The sequence below is a fragment of the Zalophus californianus genome, chromosome 3 (genome assembly GCF_009762305.2).
Source record: "Zalophus californianus isolate mZalCal1 chromosome 3, mZalCal1.pri.v2, whole genome shotgun sequence".
Lineage (NCBI taxonomy): Eukaryota > Metazoa > Chordata > Mammalia > Carnivora > Otariidae > Zalophus > Zalophus californianus.
In genome coordinates, this window is record NC_045597.1 from 58,893,379 (window position 1) to 58,917,813 (window position 24,435).

General features: G+C 48.1%; 1 protein-coding gene across 1 annotated transcript; it reads left to right on the top strand.

Moving 5' to 3' along the window:
- The first annotated feature begins 6,566 nt into the window (after positions 1 to 6,566).
- MLNR (motilin receptor) lies at positions 6,567 to 9,271 on the top strand. Its single transcript, XM_027590672.1, has 2 exons — positions 6,567 to 7,461; positions 8,203 to 9,271. Exons 1-2 carry the CDS (start codon positions 6,567 to 6,569, stop codon positions 8,589 to 8,591), a joined length of 1,284 nt encoding a protein of 427 aa, XP_027446473.1. The 3' UTR covers positions 8,592 to 9,271.
- Positions 9,272 to 24,435: the final 15,164 nt, after the last annotated feature.

Sequence of the window (24,435 nt, forward strand, 5' to 3'; positions counted from 1 at the left end):
GGGGGCTTTGGAGGCCAGAGACTTGCAGCTTGAAGCTGGTACAGTCACTTCCAGGCAGGAGCATTTAATTTTCTCTCTTCCCCTGCCTTAGAGATGAAGGGGGCACCTGCTCTTATGGAGATGTCATATGCCTACAACCGTGAGCCACCAAATGGAGATAACCCCCCTAGAGTGTCCCCCATACTCGAGGCAGGCTCTAGGGGAACAAGAAACAAATGTGTGAGGTGTTAGGGGTCACTGGTCTTTGGAGGCTGTTGGCTCAGGCAGCAGACGCTGCCCTGTGCTGCCCATGCACTCCACCTGCACACCTGGCCTGTTTGCAATGGGCCCGGCCCCAGCTACCTGCACAGACGCAAGAGGGTGGAAGGGGGGGTGCGGGGGACAGCTCTCCAGGGAGGTGAAGATGAGAGGCAAGAGTCAGCTCACCCATGCCTCAACCCGATCTGTCAGGGGTACCAGGGAACTAACAAGAGCTCTGAGGGCATCAGAGACAACACTCGCATCACACTGAAGGCCTTGGGAAACTTGACCTAGAAACTAACATTTTGAGGGCTCTTGAAAGGCAAGTGGATTGGGTTTTCGACAGAAAGCGATGGAAGGAGAGCTAACAGCAGGGGCACAGGTATGGGGGCCAGAAGGCATAAGATTTGACCAAAGAAAGTAGATAGGGGGCTCGTTTGGACCCAAAGATAGCCTCTTTTTTATGCTATTATGATTAAGAGGAACTAACAGAGAGGGCTCACTGCATGCGAGGCACCCAGCTAAGGACTTTACGTTGACTCACGGGAACAACCCAGGGAGGTGGTCCCTCTACACAGATGAGAGTCACAGGCTCAGAGACATCAAGTCACTTGCCCAAGTCCACATACTAAGTGGTGGGCTCTGCCCCACACTCTTCATCACTCTGTGCAGGATTCCCTGAAGAAAACCTCCACACTGACCCCCGCACAAAAGATGGAGGGATTCCCCCAAAGACAGAATCCTTCTACCTCCATTCCACTCCGCAGAAAGAATTAAGAACATTCATGCCTAATTCCTTTTTTTAAAAAGATTTTATTTATTTATTCATGAAAGACAGACAGAGAGAGAGAGAGAGAGAGAGAGAGAGAGGCAGAGGGAGAAGCAGGCTCCCAAGGAGCAGGGAGCCCGATGCGGGACTCAATCCCAGGACCCTGGGATCATGACCTGAGCCGAAGGCAGATGCTTAACCATCAGAGCCACCCAGGCGCCCTCATGCCTAATTCCTAAGACAGAAAGTTATAGCTAGCCAGCCCCCTTAAGAGGTAGAAACGGCCAACAACAACTCTGTCCCCTTAGAAGATGAATATAGGGGTGAGGGTGCCCAGAAATTTTTCCTTGTTACTTTAGACACGTCTTCCTCACTGTATGGACATGGCCATTATGGGGCATTCTGACTGGACAGACAGTGTGCTGAAAAACTTGGAAGAAGGGAAGGCAGGAGCAGAGTACTCTAAGGTAGCATTTGCAGGTCTTCCCAGATGTTGCAATTCAGACCAGCTGCATCATAAACAACATTCATAGTTTTCCCTTTTTATTTTTCATCATCATGAACATGCTGAGATTTTTGCTATTACAGGAGCCCAGAGAAGTGTGGCTTACGTCTCAGCATCTCTTTAGCTTCGAGGGCGGTACAACACTTCAAGCAGAAGGGCTTAGCTCTCTAAGTGCGCTCCTGTGGCTGATGGTGCAGATGCCACCGACAACAGCGTGGCAGAGAGGGCACGGCCGGGGGAGCCCAGCTGGGCCCAGGGTGAGCATGGGAGCCGGGGCGGTCCTTCTGGACCAGGGACTAGCCACTGGGGCTGGGAAAGGGGTACTGGAATCTCCAGGAGGGTTTTCCCCAAGTCCTACACCCTCTTCCCGGCCACCCTTCCCAGGGACTTGTTCTCTTTCCACCACCACCCTTGATAATCATTGCCAGGGGGAGCCTGTCTCTCTTAGGAGAAACTAGGACCAAGAGAAAATTGCTGCGGCAACAATCACAGCATATCCGGAATCTCTGCAGCCCACAGAGTCTTGCCTGAATGTTCCCTGCCATGTCCCTGCTGTGCAGAGAGAAGTCTGGGAAAGCCTGAGGCCCGGGGTCAAGGTAGTGGTCGGGTTCTGGAGATGAGGGCCAGCCAGAGCTGGCCCTCGGCCTTTTCTGCCAGGGGTTCGTACCCCTTCCAGGGCAGAGCTATGCCATCTCTGTATTTTATTAAATAAAGTGCCAATTTCCTGGGATGTGGAGTCTATAGGAGCCAGCAGGTCTTTAAGTGAAGAAGGCGCTGGGTGTGGGGCCCACAGAGCCACCATGTGAGGGATGAAGGCTGTGGAGTGCCCACTGAGTGGGTGTCTGTCTAAACACAGCAGGCCCTGCTCAGCCTGGATTGCCACCACCTTTGGGGAATGTGGGCCAGAGCTGCCAGACCTTACCATGTTGCAAGACAAGCTGAAAAGCTGGAACGTCATGGGAGATTTCCCAACTATATAACGTTGGTGCAAAACGTTATGAAATGTGGGTCAATTGCTGTGTGCATTCAGCTTTCAACCTCTGCCTCCCATCCTGCTCTTCTGTGGAGAAGGGAGTATTAAACCTGTGGAGTTTCTACAAATGTCAACAGGTAAATTGCAAGTTATGGATGTATCCTAATGCTCCTTAAAACTTTCTGTATCCTTCCATTTGTCCTGCTCATATCTGGAATATGAGCTAAAAGACACTTTCATAGCAGAATCCAGAACATGTCAACCACTCCTAAGGCTGGTAGTGCTGTGGTGTGTACAGCAAGAGGCCTCAGGGCACAGTGGCTGTGGCTCCTGGACGTGAAAACAGACAGTAACTCTGCTTACAGAGATAGCTTCCCTGTGCTGTTTTCCTCCCCTGTAAAAGGGACATACTGAGGGGCGCGTGGCGGGCTCAGTTGGTGGAGCATGACACTCTTGATCTCGGAGCTGTAAGTACACCACGTTGGGTGTAGAGATTACCTAAAAATAAAATCTTTTAAAAATAAAATGGGGCACCTGGGTGGCTCAGTTGGTTAGGCGACTGCCTTCAGCTCAGGTCATGATCCTGGAGTCCCAGGAATAAATAAATAAAATCTTTAAAAAAAATAAAATAAATAAAAATAAAATAAAATGGTGTACTGAAAGGACCCACCTCATAATACAGTTATTGAAGAGTAAATGAGTTAAAATATGCAAATACTTGGGACAGCGCCTTGCACACTACCAGCGTTAGCTTTCTTCTTAGTCAGGACATCCCAGCCCGCCAAAAAGCCAACCTATGAGGCCTCCAGCCAAGGGCCAAGGGCCTATCGATGATACCAATCTCTTGCTTCCAGGGACACAGCCATAGCAGGGCCAGACCTGGCCTCGTTCTCACCCGACACAAGTACCAGGCGCAGACACACTCATAAGGGAGAGGGGAGAGGTGTCCACACACCTGATGACCTCCTCTTCCTCCCATCAGATGAAATATGAAGTCAGTAAGCTGGTGCATAACCTTAGAAATACAAAGTAGAAAGCAGATTTAGTCATTCTCCAGATAGCTCATCCCATTTCTTCCTAAAACACGGACCGCCAGGCCATTATAATAAGGATTCAGATCTGCCCAACAGACCAAGTCCTGCTTGAGTCGCAGCATCATGATGGAGAAAAGCCTGGGGTGAACCCATCTCTCCATATCAGTATCCTATCTGGAATCTGGATATCAACAAACACTTGCTGAACACCCACTATAATCAAGGTACTGTTCTCAATCACTGGGAATTGTAAAGAAAATAATGGTACCTGGTTCTGCAGAAGCTTATCCATTCCCTGAGTTAACAAATATTTATTAAATTCTCACTTTGTACCAGGCACTGATCCAGACACTAGGGAAAGAGCATGGCACACAACAGATCACAGCCCAGCCTTCAGGACAACGGGGTGTCGGGAGGGGAAGGGGCAGGGCAGATAACAAAGAGTTAAGTAGACTAAATAGTAGGGCAGGTGATAACAAGCAGTGTAGAGAGGATACCACAAAAAAGGGGAGTGTGTGAATGGAGGACGAGTACACAGAATAGTAGGAGACGGTGTAGTGGCCCTTGTGAGCCTGCATGGCGCGGGCTGGCATGGTGGGTGGGGAAAGGAGCAAGGAGCCTTCAGCAGAGGTTGGGTAGACCAAGCTCTGGGGCAGAATGGAGAAAAGGGAAGAACCTCAGGGACTGCAGCCACGAGAGCCAAGGGGAAGGTGTCAGGTACTCCAGCGAGCATCCCTTGAGTCAAAAAAAAAGGGACCACAAATTCACTAACCACAGACCTCTCCTCTGGGGTTAGCAGAGCACCTGGTGGCCAGGCAAGAAGGGGGCACGCAACTGGAATGTGGCAAATGCCAACCCTGGGGCACCCCAAGAACCCATACGAAGCTAGGTGATCCCCTCCGTTTTATTTCATAAGGACCTTTAAGCTCCCTGACCTCCCCTCCCAAACACCTGGGCTCCCCTAGGGAAAGGCGGGGAAGGAAGAGGAGGTTGTGAGATAAGCATGCTATCCAGAACGGAACACCACACAGAGGGACGGTTCCATTCTTCCAACTGAACTAGGCTTTATTCAGGCTAATTTTCTCTTACTCCCCAGACAGTGAACGCTCAAGGGAAAATCAGATCAACAACAGATGACAAAATTGCATTTTCTTTGTTTGGGGGTAAAGGGAGGGAGAGAGAAAAAGTGGAGATGCTGAATATACACACTCTTTTGAGGAGTTTTTCTGGATACATGGAAATGATCCAGAAGAGGAAGAAACTCTGAAGATGCAAGAGAGCATTGCTAGAGTGAGGTCCTTGAGGAGGTGAAGGAAGAAGGGGTAGAGCTGACTTCAGGTACAAGTCCCATCTACTCATTCACCTGCACCTGGGGGGTGGGGGAAAGAGAGGAGGCGGGTGGGAGAGAGGAAGATGCACAGAAGAGTGGTCTGGAGGGTGGGAGAGTGGATGGAATAGGTAAGTATGAGGATAGCCAAGGAAAAATGAAGAGCCACGCCAGAGGTGGTGAATTTCAAGTGAAACAACTCAACAGCTATTTGGGAGGGTGCACAAGTAGGCAGAAGATTCGACTTAACCAGGGGTGTGGTTATGTTCTTGTCAAGGGGACCGGTATGACAACAGAGAAAAGAGCACAGGATTGAGGGTGTTTGCCTGGGAGTGATTAGGATTGCTTATTGGGAGTTTAAATTGTGTCAAGTAGGGAATTGAGGACTTGAGGCAGGTGAGGGACAAGGAAAAGGTAGGAGGACCAACCTATCTGAGGTCCCAGGGTGCGTGGAGGATTGCAGGAGTTGAGGTATTAGAGAAAGTGAGCTAGAAAGCCAGGGGTGGAGGTCAGAAAGGGGATGACTGAGGCTGAGATGCAGGAGGGCTGGCAGGTCCTGGCAATGATACGGTGTGACGGACGCCCGCAGGAGTCGATGCCTGAGATGCCCTGGGGGACCAGCTCATCCACAGGGACACCGAGGCATTGCAAGACTCCTGTGTGTGTGGTGTGTATTTTATCAGGAGATAAAATCACAAGCAAGTCCCACTTTGCTCAGGGGTGAAATGAGCTCCCAAGGACATGAGTATTAAATGGAAAGCAAAGGGCCACACCCTAAGCACTCAGTAAGGGTCAGCTATTGTCATTAAGACCGCAATGAACTGACTCATAAATCAGTTTTAGTCTTTTCCCCAGAATTTTAGTTCTTCCTAGTGTTGGCAAATACTCTGCTTTTTTGTTCATAAAATATTTTGTACATAGGAACAATACAACACACGTAAGCCCGCAAATACACACGTGAATACTTCATTCACCCTTGTTCTTTAAAACCAGTAGACATGGTCATGCCCACCGATTTCAGGGTTTTAAGGGATGGATGAAATTACTTGCTCAAGTCCCTCCACTCCTACTTGAAAACTTACAGAAGAGGAGACCTGGGCTGGGCGCGGCTGGGACTGGTCTAAGATCACTCGGTTGTAGAGTCGTAACTAGACCCGGGAGGCACTCTAGATTCCGGTCTAAACTCCTCTCCTGTTAGTACGGAGGCAGCCTTTCCTAAGCGCCTGGACACAGCCACCAGCCGAGGTCCCCGAGAAGGTCCCCCTCTGTACTCGAGCGGCCAGAGCGCCCGCGCTCCTATGGGGTCAGCAACCCACCTCACCGGGGTTCAGCAACCGCTTCCCTGGACGGGGTCGGACTCGTGCGCCGCGGCCGCCTCCCGTGTTCCAGTTAGCGGGGAGGGAAGCTCCCTGGCACGCGACGGGCGGAGGAGAGGGTGCGGGAGTGGGGCGGGCGGCGGCCGGGGGCGGAGACTGAGCGTCGCCCGCTTGGGAGGGCCTCAAAGCGGACCCTGCAGACTCGCGTCCCCGCGCGCGGCGCCGCAGAGCTCGGGCGGTGCGGACGGGGGCCGCTGAGCCGCTGAGCTGCTGCGCGCGGGCTGCCGGAGGAAGCGCCTCGCCAGCCGGGCCCTGCGCTCGGTCCCCGGGGCCAGCCGGGGGTGCGACGGCGCCGACGGGCGCCGAGCGTGTGTCCTCGCGTCCGCCCGGCGCGGCGCGTCCATGGGCAGCCCCTGGAACCGCAGCGACGGCGCGGAGGGCGCACCGCTGCCCTGTGACGAGCGCCTCTGCTCGCCCTTTCCCCTGGGGGCGCTGGTGCCGGTGACCGCCGTGTGCCTCGGTCTGTTCGCCGTCGGGGTGAGCGGCAACGTGGTGACGGTGCTGCTGATCGGGCGCTACCGGGACATGCGGACCACCACCAACCTGTACCTGGGCAGCATGGCCGTGTCCGACCTGCTCATCCTGCTCGGGCTCCCCTTCGACCTGTACCGCCTCTGGCGCTCGCGGCCCTGGGTGTTCGGGCAGCTGCTCTGCCGCCTCTCGCTCTACGTGGGCGAAGGCTGCACCTACGCCACGCTGCTGCACATGACGGCGCTCAGCGTCGAGCGCTACCTCGCCATCTGCCGCCCGCTCCGCGCCCGCGTCCTAGTCACCCGGCGCCGCGTCCGCGCACTCATCGCGGCGCTCTGGGCAGTGGCGCTGCTCTCCGCAGGGCCCTTCTTCTTTCTGGTGGGCGTCGAGCAGGACCCCGGCATCGACGCGGTCCCGGACCTTAACGGCAGCGCGCCGCTCACCCCCTCGCCCCGCACCTGGCCGCCGCCGTCGCCCCTCGGGGCCTCGCTGGCGCCACCGCTGTCCCCGCCGTCGGGGCCCGAGGCCGCGGAGGTCGCGGCCGCCGCGGCGCTGTTCAGTCGTGAGTGCCGGCCGAGCCCGTCTCAGATGGGCGCGCTGCGCGTCATGCTGTGGGTCACCACCGCCTACTTCTTCCTGCCCTTTCTGTGCCTCAGCGTCCTCTACGGGCTCATCGGGCGGGAGCTGTGGAGGAGCCGGGGCCCGCTGCGAGGCCCAGCCGCCTCCGGGCGCGAGAAGGGCCACCGGCAGACGGTCCGCGTCCTGCGTAAGTGGCACCACCTCTGTTCCAAACACGCCAGCGTCTCCTTCCCCTCGTCTCCCCACGCCTCTTCTAGCTACAATTCCTTAAGTCATTTTGCTCCAGCCTCCACCTGCCGGTCCTGCCCGTCTCCAGAGAAAACCATCTCCAGTCCTCTGATAGTTCTGGGTAACCCCAGGACGCCCCCGAGGAGTGTGGTATTTGGTGGGATGCCTGGGTCCGCTAAGCCGTTGGATCCGTGAGCCGGGCTGATCCAGGATGGGGAAACCAAACGCCTGTCTCTGTTAGATGCCACAGATGTGAATTACTCATAGTACCTTTGAGAACATGGGGTAGAGCTCATTAGGCTAAAATTTTTTTTAAAAAAACTTAAGTTATCCTGCAGGCTAAAGTGAACCATGCCCATATCAAAACAAAAAATTGTGCAGACCTGTTGCAGAATTCTTTTCAATGCAGTACAGAGAACATGTCTCTGAAATAGGTTTGTGGAAGGAAGCCTGCCAGAACAGCTTGTTAGTAGCAATTTCTCCTTCTGGTTTATGTCCAGCCGTGATAACGCATATATGCAGTTTTAAAGCAAATGTCGATGCTCTTTGCAGCCTGGTAGTTGTCCTGGGGTGGGATTCGGCTGGGTAAAAGTTTTATTCAATTTGTTTGCTGTTACTTATTATTTCGGATGGTTTCGGGGGGGTGGGGCTTGTTTTCGGATGCTTTAGCTAACTCAGGTGCCTGTGTCTTGTTTTGCAGTGGTGGTGGTTCTGGCATTTGTAGTTTGCTGGTTGCCTTTTCACGTGGGCAGGATCATTTACATAAATACAGAAGATTCTCGGATGATGAACTTCTCTCAGTACTTTAACATTGTTGCTTTGCAACTTTTCTATCTGAGTGCATCCATCAACCCGATCCTCTACAACCTCATTTCCAAGAAGTACAGAGCAGCGGCCTGGAACCTGCTGCTGGCCAGACAGTCCAGACAGAGAAGTTTCTGCAGAAGCAGGGACATGGAGGGGGACACAGGAGGAGATACTGCTGGCTACACGGAGCCGAGCACCAAAGTACAGACGTCATCAACCAGCATGGCCAAGCAAGTGGCTTCCTCCCCCAACGTGGGGACTTCAGGGAAAACAGGTCTGTAGGGAAAGAAGGACTGCAAGTGGGGAACTGATGCCATTAGGAAGAATTGGGAAGAGTGGTCGGCATTTTGCAAATTGATGGACAACTTGGTCAGCATGATTTTTTTTTTTGAAAAAAAAACAAGGTACACAATTTAACCACCTCCCTCATAGCCCTCAAGGACGTTGATTTCAGCCTCGGGAAATCCCACAACACAAAATGTGCTCTGGGGAGGTTTTCTAAGTTTTCGTTCTCCTAGACTTTGGAAATATGATTGCTCCTTTTCTGGTTAATGAGTCAGAGAGAGATGCTGCCATGAGAATTGTCACCTCTGAGATCAGGGGTGTATTTGTATTTTCATGTTCTGGATATACATGTAATGGTGCATATACAAGGAGCCCAGGATAATTAGAGCTTTTATTCAAGAAATTATTTAATGCCTACATAAGGTAGCAGAATTTTTTGGAAGCAAGTGAAAGGAATTGTGGGTAAAGGCCAATGTTCAGGGGTCCCACCTCACTCCTGGCTGAAAACAAATCATAGAGTTGAGGGACAATACCGTCTTTCAGAACTGCTGTTTATCAGCAAGTGTGTTGCAGCCCACTTGTCCCTGAGACTGCCCCCTGGCTTGCCCAGTGCCATGGCTTCGAGGCAGCGCCCCGGGCACCGAAGCCTGAGGGCAGGGAGCAACTGCAGGGCTTGGCTTCCCTACAAAGTGACTGCTAATGACATTTATAAAGATCGTTATTGTGCCTTATTTGCCTCAGCTTGGTGGGATACGTATTATCATCATTCCTGTTTTACTGGTGACGGAATCGAGTCTTCGATGTCCCAGGGTGGGTGTGAGTCTGAGCGCCAGTCTAGATTCTTACCCATTCCCGCCCTGAGACGCTGCTCTTGCTACAAAACACAGGAGTCAATGGATGTACTCAAGGCTGAAAGAGAATGTGTCCGACGTTCTGACCAACAACTCTGTCACTGTTTTGTGTTTTACAGTTTAAAACACAGACCTGTTTTCAGAGGGCTGCTGCCCACCCCCCAAAGGGCCTCATTGACTCCACTGTTTGTATGAATGGCGCCCCCTGGAGGCGGGCAGGGCACAGAGTCTCTGTTGTAAACTACTGACGGTGAATCCATAGAGAGTCCACTCAGCGTGCTGACAAAGGTCTGTCACTTTTACACTGACCGACCAAATACAGTGATGCCTTCAGGTCCCCGTGAAGGGTCCTGACACCCTGGTCCTGCCCTCAACTGGGACAGCAGAGAAGAAGTCTTTCGTCTGCTTTGTGTCCCTGCCAAGTGGAGGGACAAGTAGATAGTGGCCGCTTGGGGCGGCAGTCCCCAAACTGTACATGGCAGGTATTTGGTGATTACTCGCAAAAAGGACTCTGTGGAGTCACCACAGCACGCATCACATCAGAGGCCCCAAGCTGTCCCACCCAGCATATCCTTGACTTCTTTTGTCCCAGAACCATTTCCCCATCCTCCCTCCTCAAGAACTCTTTGCAACCTGGTGGACTGAGGAACACTTGGAGCCAGCAGGGTTCTCACAGGGGGACATGCCAGCCTCGTGCCCCGGCCACTCTTTGGCTTGGCGGCCCTTCGTAGGGGGTGCTGGAGCTGTTGCTGCACGCAGTCTATCTGCTCATGGGAGTTCGTCCGTGGGGCAGTCAGATGAGGCCTCTTCCCTATGGAAGGTCATGGTTAAAAACCTTACTGATATCTTAAGTGTAATAGAGCTATAGAAGCAAAGACCTCTCCTTTGAGCTTTTTCGGTGAGATTCCAGAAGAGAGGGATTTATATCCCACTTCTCTGTGACCTAACTGTGTTCCCAGGTGTGTGGGAGTGGGGAGGATACCCCTTCCTTCACCACTGGGTACCTGAGGGGGAGGGTCTGAATCCCATCCCTCCTGCAGGTCACTGTGCAGTTGTTTCTGAAATGCTGGCCTCACTCATTAATGGACTGTGAAATCAGTGGACTCTGTCACTTTTTTTTTTTTTTTTGGTAACAGGAAGGAGTGGGGCAAGAACAGAATAGAGAAACCAGGCCTTCACGTGTGGTAAGGAGAACTGTTATGTTGTAAAACTTGTTTCCACTATATATTAGCCCGTGTCTTTCCTGGTTCACAAAATAAAATGTGTTCTTACTGTGGGTCTTGGTCAAGAATATTTGAAAAATTGTTCTCATATCTAAAATTGTTCTCTACCCCAGCAGAGAGCGTCCTTCTGTAACAAGAGGGGGGTTCCTCGGAAGACCCAGGGTGGCTGGTCAGGGATCATTGGAGAGTGTGGTTTTCGGTCCTGGGCCCCCCTCCCTCTCCCCAGGGATGGTGTCATTGAGGCTGTTCCCCAGGGCCACTCCCCACACCCTCCATGTGCTGGCATCCCTGCAAGGTTCTCTTGAACCCTCTCTGCTGTCTGCAGCCCAAAATGCTTTTGTTAGGTGAGGCATCAGCCTTGGGGAAGGGTTTGTGTTTCATTCATTCACATGGCAAATATTTACCAAGCAAAGGCTAAGTGTATGACCGAACGCGCTAGAAAGATAAGTCCGTGTCATGGCGTCCAAGTCAATCTCCTTTCTAATGGCACTATCTTGTTTGAAATGTGTAATCGTGTCATCCAGACTAACCCAGATTTCGCTCACAGGGTAATAAAATCACCTACATCAGATGGGCATGCAGAATATCACAGTGGTGTTACTCACAGAGACATACATTCCTCCCTTTTCCGTATGTGACATTTCTACTTCTGAGGAAATATTCAAAGAAGCTATTGCACAATACCTCCTGGGAACCTAGAGTCCCCTGCACAAGCCCTCAATGGGACATTAGAGGGCAATATGTTTAAATGTTTGAACACGGCTGCTCCTGACCATTTCTACTTATGTAACAGTAACGCTCACCAGCATGTGGAAGCGTTGGGGACATAAATGTTCATGGTTGTGCAGGTTGAATGTTTTAAGGGGAGCTTTGAAAAGACTAAACATAGATGCAAGGCAGTTTTTCATTGTGAGCCAACTTTTTTTTTTAATTTATTTATTTGACACAGAGAAAGAGAGAGAGAGCACAAGCAGGGGGAGTGGGAGAGGGTGAGGGAGAAGCAGGCTCCCTGTTGAGCAGGGAGCCCGATGCGGGGCTCGATCCCAGGACCCTGAGATCATGACCTGAGCCAAAGACAGATGCCCAACCGACTGAGCCACCCAGGCGCCCCGTGAGCCAACTTGCTGAAGATTCTGAATTCTTAAATATTACATAGATGGGATCGGCTCTGAGCTGCCTTCAGAAGTCAGCATCCAGTCCTGGGAGCACGGGAGCGTCTGTCGGTGAGCAAGGGCGTGCTCTGTGGCCTGGCGCTCAGCGTGTCCCCTGCTCTGCGTAAGCTATAAGGAAGTGACAGAGACAGACTCTACCTGGCCCCTTCTTAGGGAAACAACCCACACTTTTTAAAGAATAACCGACGCCTGTGTAAATAAGGGCTAAAAAGTGCCAGGCGGACCAGGAGAGCCAAGTGTGCACGGGCCGTGGCGCGAGGCTTTGTGTGACTCTCTCTCACAGCACCCAGTATGTTCCCTGGCAGATGGCTGGTTCCCAGGGTTTGAAGACAAGCCGTGTCTTATTCCCCTTGGCATCTCCTGCCCAGGGAGACAATGTATGTTGAACACCGGCCACAACGGAGGGGACAGGGATCCGCACCCCAGTGAGGGACAGAGATGGACAGATGGCTGCGATGTGTGATCTGAGCTACCAGACAACACAAGGGAGGATGCAAAACAGCAGCAAAAGGGCTGAAGGGAGTCAAGTAGGGGCCTCGGAGGGACGGGAGGGTTGGGGGCGGGCGGAGGGCACTAATGTCCCCAGGGGCTGGAGCTCGCAGAACAGACCGGGCACGGCTGGGGGAGGCTGAGCCTGGGAGGCCAGTTGGGAGCAGTTATGGACTGTCACCCAGGCGTAGCGCACTTGTGGGGCAGAGCGTGACACCGGAGCAGTGACATTACCAGGGGCAGCACCTCTGGTGGCCAGGAGCCTCAGCAGCATCGTGGCCTCAGAGCGGCCAGCATCCCTTTGCCCGTTCTCAAGCCCCAGCGCCAGGCGCTGCCGCCTTAGCTTCCGGCGACCCTACCAGCTCCGCCCCGCGGGCAGCCGGGAAGGCCACGGTTTGACGTTTCCTTTCTCCCATCTTTGCAGGGAGTGTGCTCGTCTCGAAAATGTCCCTAAGAATTTCTAGTACTTGTGATAATATGGGGATTTAAAAAAAAAAAGGATTATTTTTAAAAAGTGAAGACGGGCAGATTTCAAGTTTACAAAATTATGTCTTAATTTTCTTATAATGGTTATACTTGTTCATAACTGTAACGTAAATAGAATAAAACCTGATCTTTGTTTCTGTCTTACTTGCACGATAATTCATTACTTCGTCCTTAAAGCGAATATCAGCTCCCCTCCCTCTGGCTGGTCAGATTCTCTACAAGAGTGGTTCTCAAACTTCAGCCTGCGTCAGAATCACCAGAGGCTGTTCGAGCACAGGGGACTGGGCTCCACCCCCAGAGTTTCCGATTCAGTGGGTCTGGGGTGGGGCCCGAGAACTTGCATTTCTCTCAAGTTACCAGGCGATACTGATTCTGGTGGTCTAGAGACCACCCTCGGAGCAGCTCTGCTATAGATTGTGCTGCAAAAATGTGATCCACAGGCCGGTGGTATCAGCATCACTTGGGATCTTGTTGAAATGCAGATTTTCAGGCCCCCCGCCAAACCTTCTAAATCAGACTCTCCATTTTAACAAGATCCTCAGATGATTCCAATGCACATTAAAATTCGAGCGGCATTGATCCGGAGATTAGAACTGTAGCATCAGGATCTCTGGGGATTGGACATGGATGTAGCTCTGAAAGCTCTCGAGGGGCGCCTGGGTGGCTCAGATGGTTGGGCGTCTGCCTTCGGCTCGGGTCATGGTCCCAGGGTCCTGGGATCGAGTCCCGCATCGGGCTCCCTGCTCCTTGGGAGCCTGCTTCTCCCTCTGCCTCTCTCTCTCTCTGTCTCTCATGAATAAATAAATAAAATCTTTAAAAAAAAAAAAAGCTCTCCAGGTGGTTCTAATGTGCAGACAAGACTGAATCATCAATAAGATCTCCCTTGCAACAGTCTTTTCCATTCTCACCCTATCCCACGTCCCCTTCCCGCCCTTTTCTTTCCTTTTACTGTATTTACCCCAGGATAAAGGAAGAGATACAAAGATAGTGAATAAAGATATTAAAGTTGGGTTTGGTGATGGACTCATATGGAAGTCTTTTTATGTTCTGGCAGAAACTCAAGACTGTGGTCCAGTACTGACTTCCTGGTACCTGCGCCCTTCAGTCCCCTGAACCTCTCCCTGTGGGTGTGGCCCAGCCACCATCAATGCCGACATCCTCCTGGCTGCAGGCCAGACTGGCCCCAGCCTCTCCATGGCTATTCATCTCAGTAACCCTGCCTCCACCAGGTCTTCAGCTCTTCAAAGCATGTTCTGTTTTTCTTTGACCTCAATACCTGGTTTGGTTCCTTGCCCTCTCCCTCAGTTCCTCCAGGACAGGCCTGCTCAGCTCTTCATGGCCCTCTTGGGGTCTTTGGGTTCTTTTTTTTTTTTTAAGATTTTATTTATTTATTTATTTGAAGGAGAGAAAGAGAGAGAGAGCATGCACAAGTGGGGGGGGAGTGGCGGATGAAGAGGGACAAGCAGACTCCCCGCTGAGCAGAGGACCCAATGCAGGGCTTGATCCCAGGACTCTAGGATCATGACCTGAATCGAAGGCAGACACTTAACTGACTGAGCCACCCAGGTGCCCCTGGGATCTTGGGCTCTATCCCTAATTCCTTGACCTCATGTCACTGTGGCTCTGTGGGTAGCCCTGGAGCTGTCTTCCTGTCGCCTCGGACTTCTGCTGGGTGCTTGGTGCTGAGATCAGCCAGAATTGCCTTTGGGGTGGATGGGCTGTTCTCCAGGTCCCAGTGAAGAGGTGCCTCCTGAGGCTTGACTCTGATAAGCCACAACAACAGCTTGTTTGACCTTTGAGAGTCACTCTTGGTCTCCTACCTTCCGACACTATCATGACTGGGTCCCTAAAACTCAGAGACTGATTGGATACAAGAAGGGTCATACCTCCAATATTTTAAGCCTACTTAACTAGGAGAACATTGGGGCTCTGTGAAAGAAACAGGTTGTCAGAGGTAGAGGTGATTTAGCAGGGGACGATAATGAAGTCCATTTTGATTGCTCTGTTTGCACTGAAGCCATCCATCTGTTGTGTTTTCTACAACCTCCTGGAAGGAAGTCCCGATAGTCAAGTACCTTTAAGATATGCTGCAGTACCATGTAAACCCCATTTGACCAGACAGCTTATTTTTGCCTTTTCTTTCATATATTAACATTCCACAGAACACTGCAATTTGAAATGCTAGAGGGAAGTTTGGGTGTGAAATCAAGGCCAATAATAAAGATTTGGGAGTCCAGAGCATAGAAGTCATCACTTATACCAATGGTTCCCAAACCTTAGCTTGCATCAGAAAAAACTGAAGGGCTTCTTAAAACACAGATTACTGGGCCCCACTCCAGAAGACCTGATTCTGTAGATCTGGGTTGGAGCCTAAGAATGTGCATTTCTGTCCAGTTTCCAGGGGCTGGTGCTGGTGCTGGTGCTGCCGCTCATCTGGCATCATACTTTGGGAACCACTGATCTAAGTGATAGGAATCGATGCCCTCACCAAAGAGAAAGCTTACAGAGATCAAAGGAGAGGCCTAGGGTTACTGCTAATGGTCCCAGCGCAGGCTCCAGAAGTCACTGAAGCAGGCAGAAGAAGGAGAAAAAGGAAAAGCGACAAATATGAGATGACCCAAATTTGAGGAGGATCGAAGGCCATAGGGTCACACACACCATGGAGAACACAAAGAGAATAAAGTAGGGTTGTCAGATGAGATACAGGACTCCCAGTTCAATTGGAATTTTGGATGAACAACGATGATTTTAGTATAACTTTAATATACTCAAAATATCACTCATTATTTATCTGAAATTCAAATTTAACTGGACACTGTGTTTTGATTTGTTAAATCTGGTGATCCTAGAATGAGGGCAATGGAAAGGCCACAGGATATGGCAAAAGGAAAGAACCCAGAGAGCCTTTCAACAGAGCGTTGGGGCAGGATTCAGACAATGGTAAGTTACACAGGAAACGGTTGCTGAGCAACAGGGTTTAGGCTGGTCCAGCCTCGGGGCCGCCGTGTGCAGGGTGTCCAGAAGCCAGGCCGTCTTGCTGTGTCTTGTGCACAACCTCCCTGCGGTGGGAAAGCACCTGCCACCTAGCTGCTGGGTAATTGTAACCCACACTGATGTTTTTTAAATCACAAAACTGAAGAAATAAGCATCTGAGTCCAAACCTCCTGGAACATGGTGTGTAATAAAAATGTGTTGGGCTGAGTAAGTTAATTTATATATAACCTGCTCCTGGGTGTTTATACATAGACAATTTTGTAAGGCTTTATTGGTTTGTTTGTTTTTTTTTCTGCAAAAAGGACTGAATGAAATAAAGTAGTCAAGTGACTGATTAATTCACAATGAGAGGGATTCTCCTGAAAAACTGTAACTCTGTATGACAACTGAGACCATGGATGATAATGAACTCATATTTTAATGTATGCAAAGCACCTAGCACACTGCTTGGCATGTCCTGGGACTTGATCAAAGTTCCTATGTGTTTATGGAGGATACTATACATTTTGGGCAAGGAGAGAGACTGATTTCTTTTTTTTTTAAGATTTCATTTATTTATTTGATAGAGAGAGACAGATAGTGACAGAGATAGCGAGAGAGAGCACAAGCAGAGGCAAAGGGAGAGGGAGAAGCAGGCTCCCCGTGGAGCAGGGAGCCTGACTTGGGGCTCGATCCCAGGACCCTGGGATCATGACCTGAGCCGAAGGCAGATGCTTAACCAACCGAGCCACCCAGGTGTCCCGAGAGACTGATTTCTTAAAAACTAGTGCATTGCCGTTATTACAATAGAATGTTTAATTATATACTCATTGCAACGTATATATACTATATAATAATACAATGTACTTGGTTCGCACCGTCGGGCATGCAGTAATCCTGTCAGTGTAAGCTAGCATTATTGTCCTCAGTTCATATCCTACTAACTTTCACTTGTTAGAATCAGTCTTTCTCCCTGTCCAAAATGTGTGGTGGCCTCCATATACACACACGGCGGGGGCTGCCTATGGAGCAATGATGCGGTCAGGTACAGTGAGTTTCCTCTCAAAATCAAAGCCCTGTGCACCAGGCTTTTAGAGAATATTCCCAAAGTATCAACACACTCGGCGCTTCTTGGAAAGTCAGGGCTTATTGTCTGTGGCATTGAGAACAAATGGGGAAGACTGTTCTTTTTCCTCCAACAGTCACTGCCACTACTTTTCGGATTTGACAATGTAGTGATGTAGTGTCTGCCTTTTTGCGGAGAAGTGAAGAAAGGTAGAGTAACAGAAGGAAATGGGCCTTCCTCAATAGGCAGGAAGATATGATGCTTTCAAAATTTAAGTGGAGCTCTTGCAAGCATTTGTTTTATCTAGAGACAGTATGAAGAATGACACACATGCTGGATGTAGTAGCTTTATGGAAGGTCAAGCATTTGGCTCTCTGGTACATTAACAGATTTCTATTGCATTGGTTTCATTTGTCATTCTTAAAAATGTCCTATCTTAACAAGAGCCCTTTGGGGGCGGGGGGGGGGGTACCCAGCAGCAAATGTCTGGCATCTTCACAGCAGCTTGACTACGGCGTCACATTTATGAGTGAACTAATGGAAAATAGTGAATTTTATTATGATTTTTGGTTTGAGGATGTCACAAATTTGGCCACGAAACATGAAATTCAAGTGAAACTTTCTGGGAAGTTGCTAAGGAAGTTGCTAAGTTCCAGGACTTGCTAAGTTAACCTAGAATCTTAACTAACCTTTGAGTTTAGTGTTCTAAGGTGGAAGAGGTCGGTGTTCTCATGGTGGAAGACATTATTCTGTAACTACAAGAGAGTTCCCAGGTCAGCATCTCAAAGCCTTCACATGAAGACATGGAATCTCAGAGAAACACCATGCCAACATGTAGAAAGTGACTTACTCTCTGTGGAGCCTCATTGACAGAGGTTCAAGTGCAAACAGAGGGAAAGATAAAGAGCTTCTGTCCACAATTTATGATGCTCTATATCTACCTGTTACTTATGTATTTTTTCCTAATGTTTCTGTTCTGCTTAAGGTCCTGTGGTTTCTTCCCAGGATGAAGACTGAGGAGCATGGATGTAAGCATCACAAAACATAGCCCAAACATCGACTGAACAGAGGTCTAGTCTTGCAGTTGTGGCTATAACTCAATACAGAACATGACCTGGATTTCATGATAGACACATACATAAATGTGTCAGAGCATCCTAAAGCTAATTCAGAAACCACTGAAAATGTCTAAGAGAATGTTTTAGGATGCCTTTTGCTAGTTATTAGCAGGTAAAGCTGTAAGATACATCCAGGCCACTTAGTCATTGAAGGCAAATTTGCCTACAGGCCTCCCACTAACCTGTTAAGTCACTGTAAATGGCCATGGTCTGAACTCACACATGTCCTGTGCTCTCCAAGAAGACAGTATTAAAAATGCAGAGTTTCATTTCTATGTGATTCCTTCAGGAGGCACAATGGAGGGGTTGAAGTCATCTGGGGCATGACATTTATGATCACTGATCTAATGACAAGGATTTGAGTCATCAGTTCTTGGAAGAAAAAAATGTTGAGGATGGAGGGGGTAAGAGGGGAGGAAAATAATTTATAAAATGTAATGAAGTGTCTGACTTCAATGCAAGTACAGTGTGTTTTAAGTATATTGCTAAAAATCTGTAATGGTTGTTTATATAGTGTAAGAAACCGTGTCCCCACCTAAAGAGGATTTCAGTGTAGATTTTGTCTTCATCATTGAGATGTAAATACATAAATTACTTTTACTGTTAAATGGAAGAACGGGCCATTGTTGCCTCCCGCACGTTGCTGCTGCATGTGCGCTTTTGTTGCGCCCACACCCTAACCGCGCCATCAGCTTTTTAGCAGATGTATGGTAAGCACTAATTTCCAGGCATGAGAGAACCTGAGTCCACAGACACTGATAATTGATTTGTCTGGTTTTCCCTATTTTCTTTTTTTTTTTCATGACCAACATCTATCGTGTCATCTTGATTTATATACATAGCCAGGAAAACGGGTCTTATTGCAAAAATAAGTTTTGCGGTTTACCTAGGAATAATACAGAAAATATTGCTTTTAGGTGAGGACATTTTTCACAGTTTATTTCAATCTAATAAAATGTGAATTTTGTTTGAAAAACAAAACAAAAGAGAAATACCGCAGATTGTCTAGATCATTTAGATCCCTTTAGGTGAGGTATGTGTGATACACATGCCAACTAAGAACAGACAACTTTTGTCATAGGATGGATGATGTAAATGTGAGTATATTACATTTAGGTTGTTGTCAAGGACATCATATGTATTGTTTTTGGAGTATGCAAATATCAGCTTCATTTCCTCTTCCTTCTCAAGGCACATTAAACTAAAGAATCCTCCAATCTGAACATACTCTTTATTTAAATAAATTTGTATTCCAAAAAGAACATAAGGCAATTTACAAAAATGCCCAAAATAAGATAAAAATTAAGTTAATGGAGAAAGTAGGAAATAAATACAAATGAGGGTAGATAAAATAAGATTATACCAGGGATAAAGTGAGGACACAAAACTCATTCCCAGTGTCTGGTTAGGAAGGTTACATGATTCACAGCAGAAAGGAGAATTTATCCCGTGGGTACTCCAAGATGACATCCTGTAAGTTAGAAAACTATGTCTTCAACAAAAATCTTTACAGCAAACAGGACGGGGCTTTTTCTTATAATGCCAATGACAAAAATTACTCCACACCTGGAAAATGATAAAATGGGGATTACTTGTCACCATTTTTTTAAATTAATAGCACATACTTGATAGAAACAGTGTCAATCTGTAGACCTGCAGGTGAGAAGTTACCTTGCAGAAACTGACAAAGGATCAGTATTTTATAGCCCAGTGGAAAAGGTGTTATGATTCAGCCTGAAGAAAGTTAACCGGGAATACTGTGTTGAGGGGGTTCAGAATAAGCCACCCCAGAATGTGCTAATTTGGCATGTGGATTACTTTGAGCTGAAGATAATCAAGGCCCAGCAGTCTCAGGAAAAGCTTTTTACTACTTCTTAACTACCTAAAAAAATTAGAAAGGGGGCCCATACGAGGAAGAGAGCTATAACCAGAGAAAGCTTTTTCATCTGAGTGACTTACCTGCATGGCAGGGCAAACATTTGCTTCCCAAACATTTGCTCCTCTCATCTTCCTGTGAATTGTCTTTCTCCCCTTTAAAGCCCCAGACCTCTATTCTTTTCCTTAGCTCAGGATGGTACATAAGTCTCAATTGCCTGGCTGGCCTTGAGTCTCATATCTTTGTGGGTCTCCCTTACATACATAATTAAAATTGTTTTTCTCTCGTTAATCTGTCTTTTATTACAGGGGTGGGAGGGTTCTCAGCCAAGAACCTAGAAGAGTAGAGGAAAATTGTTTTTCTTCCCCTACAGTATTAGCTATTTTACTTAAGAGTCCCTTCCTCTCCAAGAATTTAAATCTCCACTCTTCAAATACATGCCAAACTAGGTCTTAATGAGATCACAAGAGGTTCTCTGCTATGAGCCAAATGAAGGGGAGAGTTAACTGAGCTGTATCAGTCAATCATTCGTATTGCCTGTGGCTGCTTTCATGACATACGGCAGACTGAATGGTCCCCAAAGCCTAAAATATTTACTCTCTGGGCCTTTAAAAAAGTATGTCAACCCCAAATCAAATAAAACTTTGATACTTATGCCTTAACCAGTATGGAAATTTTGCTTTTTAACATCAGCTAATGTTGGTAGATAATGTGGTATCAAAAACTACTTGGCAGAGGCAATTCTACAGAGGGCCAAAATACTACTGCTAAATACCAGAGACTCAGAATCTCTGGCAGCTGGCCCCTGGAACCGGGGTTTTAACATAGTCTCTGGGTGACATTTACGCATGTGCAAGTTTGAGACCTGCTGGAGCCCTCTCGTCCTGGCCAGCGGTTCTGTCCGGCTTCTGGTTCCATAGGTCTGAAGTGGGGCCCACGATTCTGCATTTCTAATAAGCTCCTGAGGGACACTGATGCTGGTGGTCCGAGGGCCTTCATTCCCTCACCTGTAAAGCGGAGAGGATGAAAGTCTGAATCATAGCCTTGTCAGGAGTATTAAATGAAGTAGTGTACACTTATATCCTGCTCCCACATCTTTCAAGCAATACTGTTTGGGCAAGTTACTCCATGTCTTGGTTCCTCTAAGTAGCGATAATAATAATGATACCCACTTCGTAAGGCTGCTGGAAGGTGTAAATAATATGTGTAAAGTAAACAGTAAGATACTATTGTTACTGTTACCATTACTGATACTCCATCAGCTCCCTCTCTACTCCCTCCCGTTTGGTCCCTCTAGTGTCTTCTGTTGATTTCTAACACGCCTAATTGCAGAACCTCTTCAGGGGTGCTGATTGAGAAATACTCAAACCAGTCCAGAGGGCGCCACACAAATGGGGACCCAAGAGTGACGAAGATATGGCCTGTGGTGGCCGGGCCCACCTGCCCAATCTCCGTTGGGTGGTCTTGTGGCAGAGCGCCTCAGGACAGAGCGGGCAGCGGGCTTGCTAGTCCTTCCCACCTCGTGGGAGCACAGATATTCCCAAGGTTCCTGGGCATTCTTTGTAGCACACTCGTCTATGTGGCACCAACTTTTCTTTTCTGAGGACACCATTTGGGACAATATACGGTAAGCCTGAGAAGTCACTGTTCTTCGGCAGCACTGCCCTCCGTAATAAAGCGAATATTCTGTGAAGGGCATCTGGATTTTGTTTCAGGCTTCTCTTTGCTTCCTTGGGCTGAAGTGCTGCCAGGAACTGCTTTCTGAGAATTGTTTGGGAAACCTTAATTTCTGGATTCAGGGTGGTGTTTATGGTCACATCTTCGCTTGGAATGACCAAATTAGGGCCAATCCTGTCCATAAGGGTGTACCGACCACCAGCAGTCCCTAGCAGTCCTGCAGCCACCTTCTCTCCAGGCCTGCAGGACAGTCACTGGTCATGATGTGCCTTCCATGTCGGAGAGCAAGACTGAGTGTGAGGTACATTTTCTTCTGCAAGTTGGGTATGTGGTCTCTGCCAACACCAACAGTATCAACAAATCCAGTATAGATACCATGTCTTTATGATCAGCTCCATGGAACCCCAGCTTGTTTTGCTGAGAAGATTCTGTCCAAATAAACACACTGCTAGGACTAATATTCCCAACATAGGACCTAGGATAAAATAAGTTTCAGGTTTTCTATAGAGAATAAGCAAATGAAACACAAAGAAGGGAAGGACAATAATTAATGATATTGAGCACCTATTCTTTGCCAAGCACTGTGCTACTTGGGATCACTTAGTCTTCAAGAAAAAAAATTTTTAAATTTTATTTATTTATTTGTCAGAGAGAGAGCAAACAAGCAGGGGGAGCGGCAGAGGGAGAAGCAGGCTCCCTGCCGAGCCCAATGCAGGACTTGATCCCAGGACTCCGGGATCATGACCTGAGCCAAAGGTAGACGCTTAACTGACTGAGCCACCCAGGCATCCCTAGTCTTCAGGAAAATTTGTGATAAACCTATTACCACTTTACTTCCCTTCCTCCCTCCTTCCCTTCCTGTCTTCTTTCCTCCCTCTCTGAATAATTCAGTCAAAAAGCCATTTTACAGCTCCCCTCTCCTCCCTTTCCTTCCCTTGGAGGCCAAAGGGGCTCTGGAGGCAGCAGCAACAGGGGTGGGGCAGCCAAAGAGGCAACCAATGTGCTAGAGAAATTAGATTAGGGGAATTGGGTGCAGGGGAGAAGGAAAGGAAAAGAGAAAAAAAAAAGAAAAAAGAAGAAAAATGGGAACCAGGTTTCTTGCTGTTTGAGAAGAGATTTACAAATACAACAAAGGTAGAGGCTAGAAATAACCCTGATGTGCTGGACTCTGGAATTGAAGGTATCAATGGGAACTCTTAGATAGCTACTGAAAGAGCTACATGAGTATGTGTGTATATGTATATAGATACTCATATATTTTCTAGATCTAGCTTCTCAGAAGGTTTAGTAGAAATGACATAGCACACTTACTGCCTAGATCTTAGTTTTCAAACACTAAGAGGAACCAGGGCTCTTTGGAGAAACGGTTGGCTCTACATCTGGTGCAGGGAATGTAGAAAATGAGTCTGAAGCATCTTGTTGCACTAGAATGTAAGGAAGTGCTCAAAGACTTACGGGGGTGTGTCAAAAGGATAAAAGAGACAACTTGAGGATTTCATCAAATACGGGACAATTTGAGCACTAAAATCAATGATATCAGATTACAGCTCATTGAATAAAACAGGAAAGTCAAGTCCATACACATATGAATGAATGAATGAATGAATGAATGAGGAAGAGGGAAAAGCTCTTATTTTAGAATGACAACTATATGTTGGAGGAATGGTGGAAATAAGAAATCACCACTGGACAGCCGTCACAATGATGGTTAATTCATATGGGAATTACCAACAGATGCTAAAGTTGGTACGTGGAGGTTTAATGGGTATAGGACATTGACATAATTGGGGGAATTTCTCTCCACAAAATACTGACCAATTACAGAGGGAAAAATACTGACTTTGCTAGTGACTTTAGAAACCTGACAGGTGCTAACTTGCCAGGTGAACAAGGCTGGTGTCACCATGGCTGGGACATGTGAACACTGAGCTGCCCCCTCATGGGATCTGTGGAAAAGAGCCCAGTATCACTTCTGTAGCATTCCTGCCAAGAATGGATGGCCTGAGTCTGGTTGTGAGGAAACAGCAGAATCATCCTGGTGGAGAGGAATCTTACAGAACGAAAAGCCTAGATCCTTTAAAACTTTTAATGTTGTGAGACTGAGGGAAGGGCCAAGGAAATGTTCCAGGTTGAAGGAAAATAACGACGGTCAAAACTCAGTGAATCTGGATTGGATGCTGAACCAGAAAGGAAATGACACATGTTGAAACACTTTTCAAAATGTGAATGGTGTCTGTGGATTGCCTTGTAGTGACTGATCAACACTGATTTCCTGTTTTGGACTGTCGGATTAGCATGTGTTAGAGTGTCCTTGTTTTGGGGAAATAAATACTGGAGTTTTTAGGGGGGGTTGGGCACAGTGTCTGTAACCTGCTCTCAAATGACTCAGAAAAAGAATGGGATGGGGAGGTATGCAAATGTAACAGAAAGAATAACAAAAAATGGTACAAATGTGGTAAAATGTTGAAAACTGCAGATTCTGGAAAACGGGTATGGAGTTCTTTGTTCTGACAAGACACGAAGTAACAGGCAAAGGATCCATGATTAGTAAAGCCAATTTACTAATACTGCATTATTATCGGGATATTTGCTGTACCTCCCTTTTCGGCATCCCTGAAACAGGATTATGCATCCCATCTCATGGGTGTCTGGCTTGACATGAGACTTGCCCTAAATAAGTCATCATGTAATTCTGCCATCTCTTTTCCTTCTGCCAGGAGAAAAGAATATCCAAAGGGCTGCTCCTTTAGCCTGGATCCCAGAGCCAATCCACAGGAACAGTGCTGTAGCATGTGATGTGAGCCAGAAGGAAAGATTTGTTGTGGCAAGCCACTGAGATTTGGTGGGTATTTGTTACCCACAGCTAACATTGTCTCAGCTAACTCATAGTTAACTAGTAAATAGCTTGGG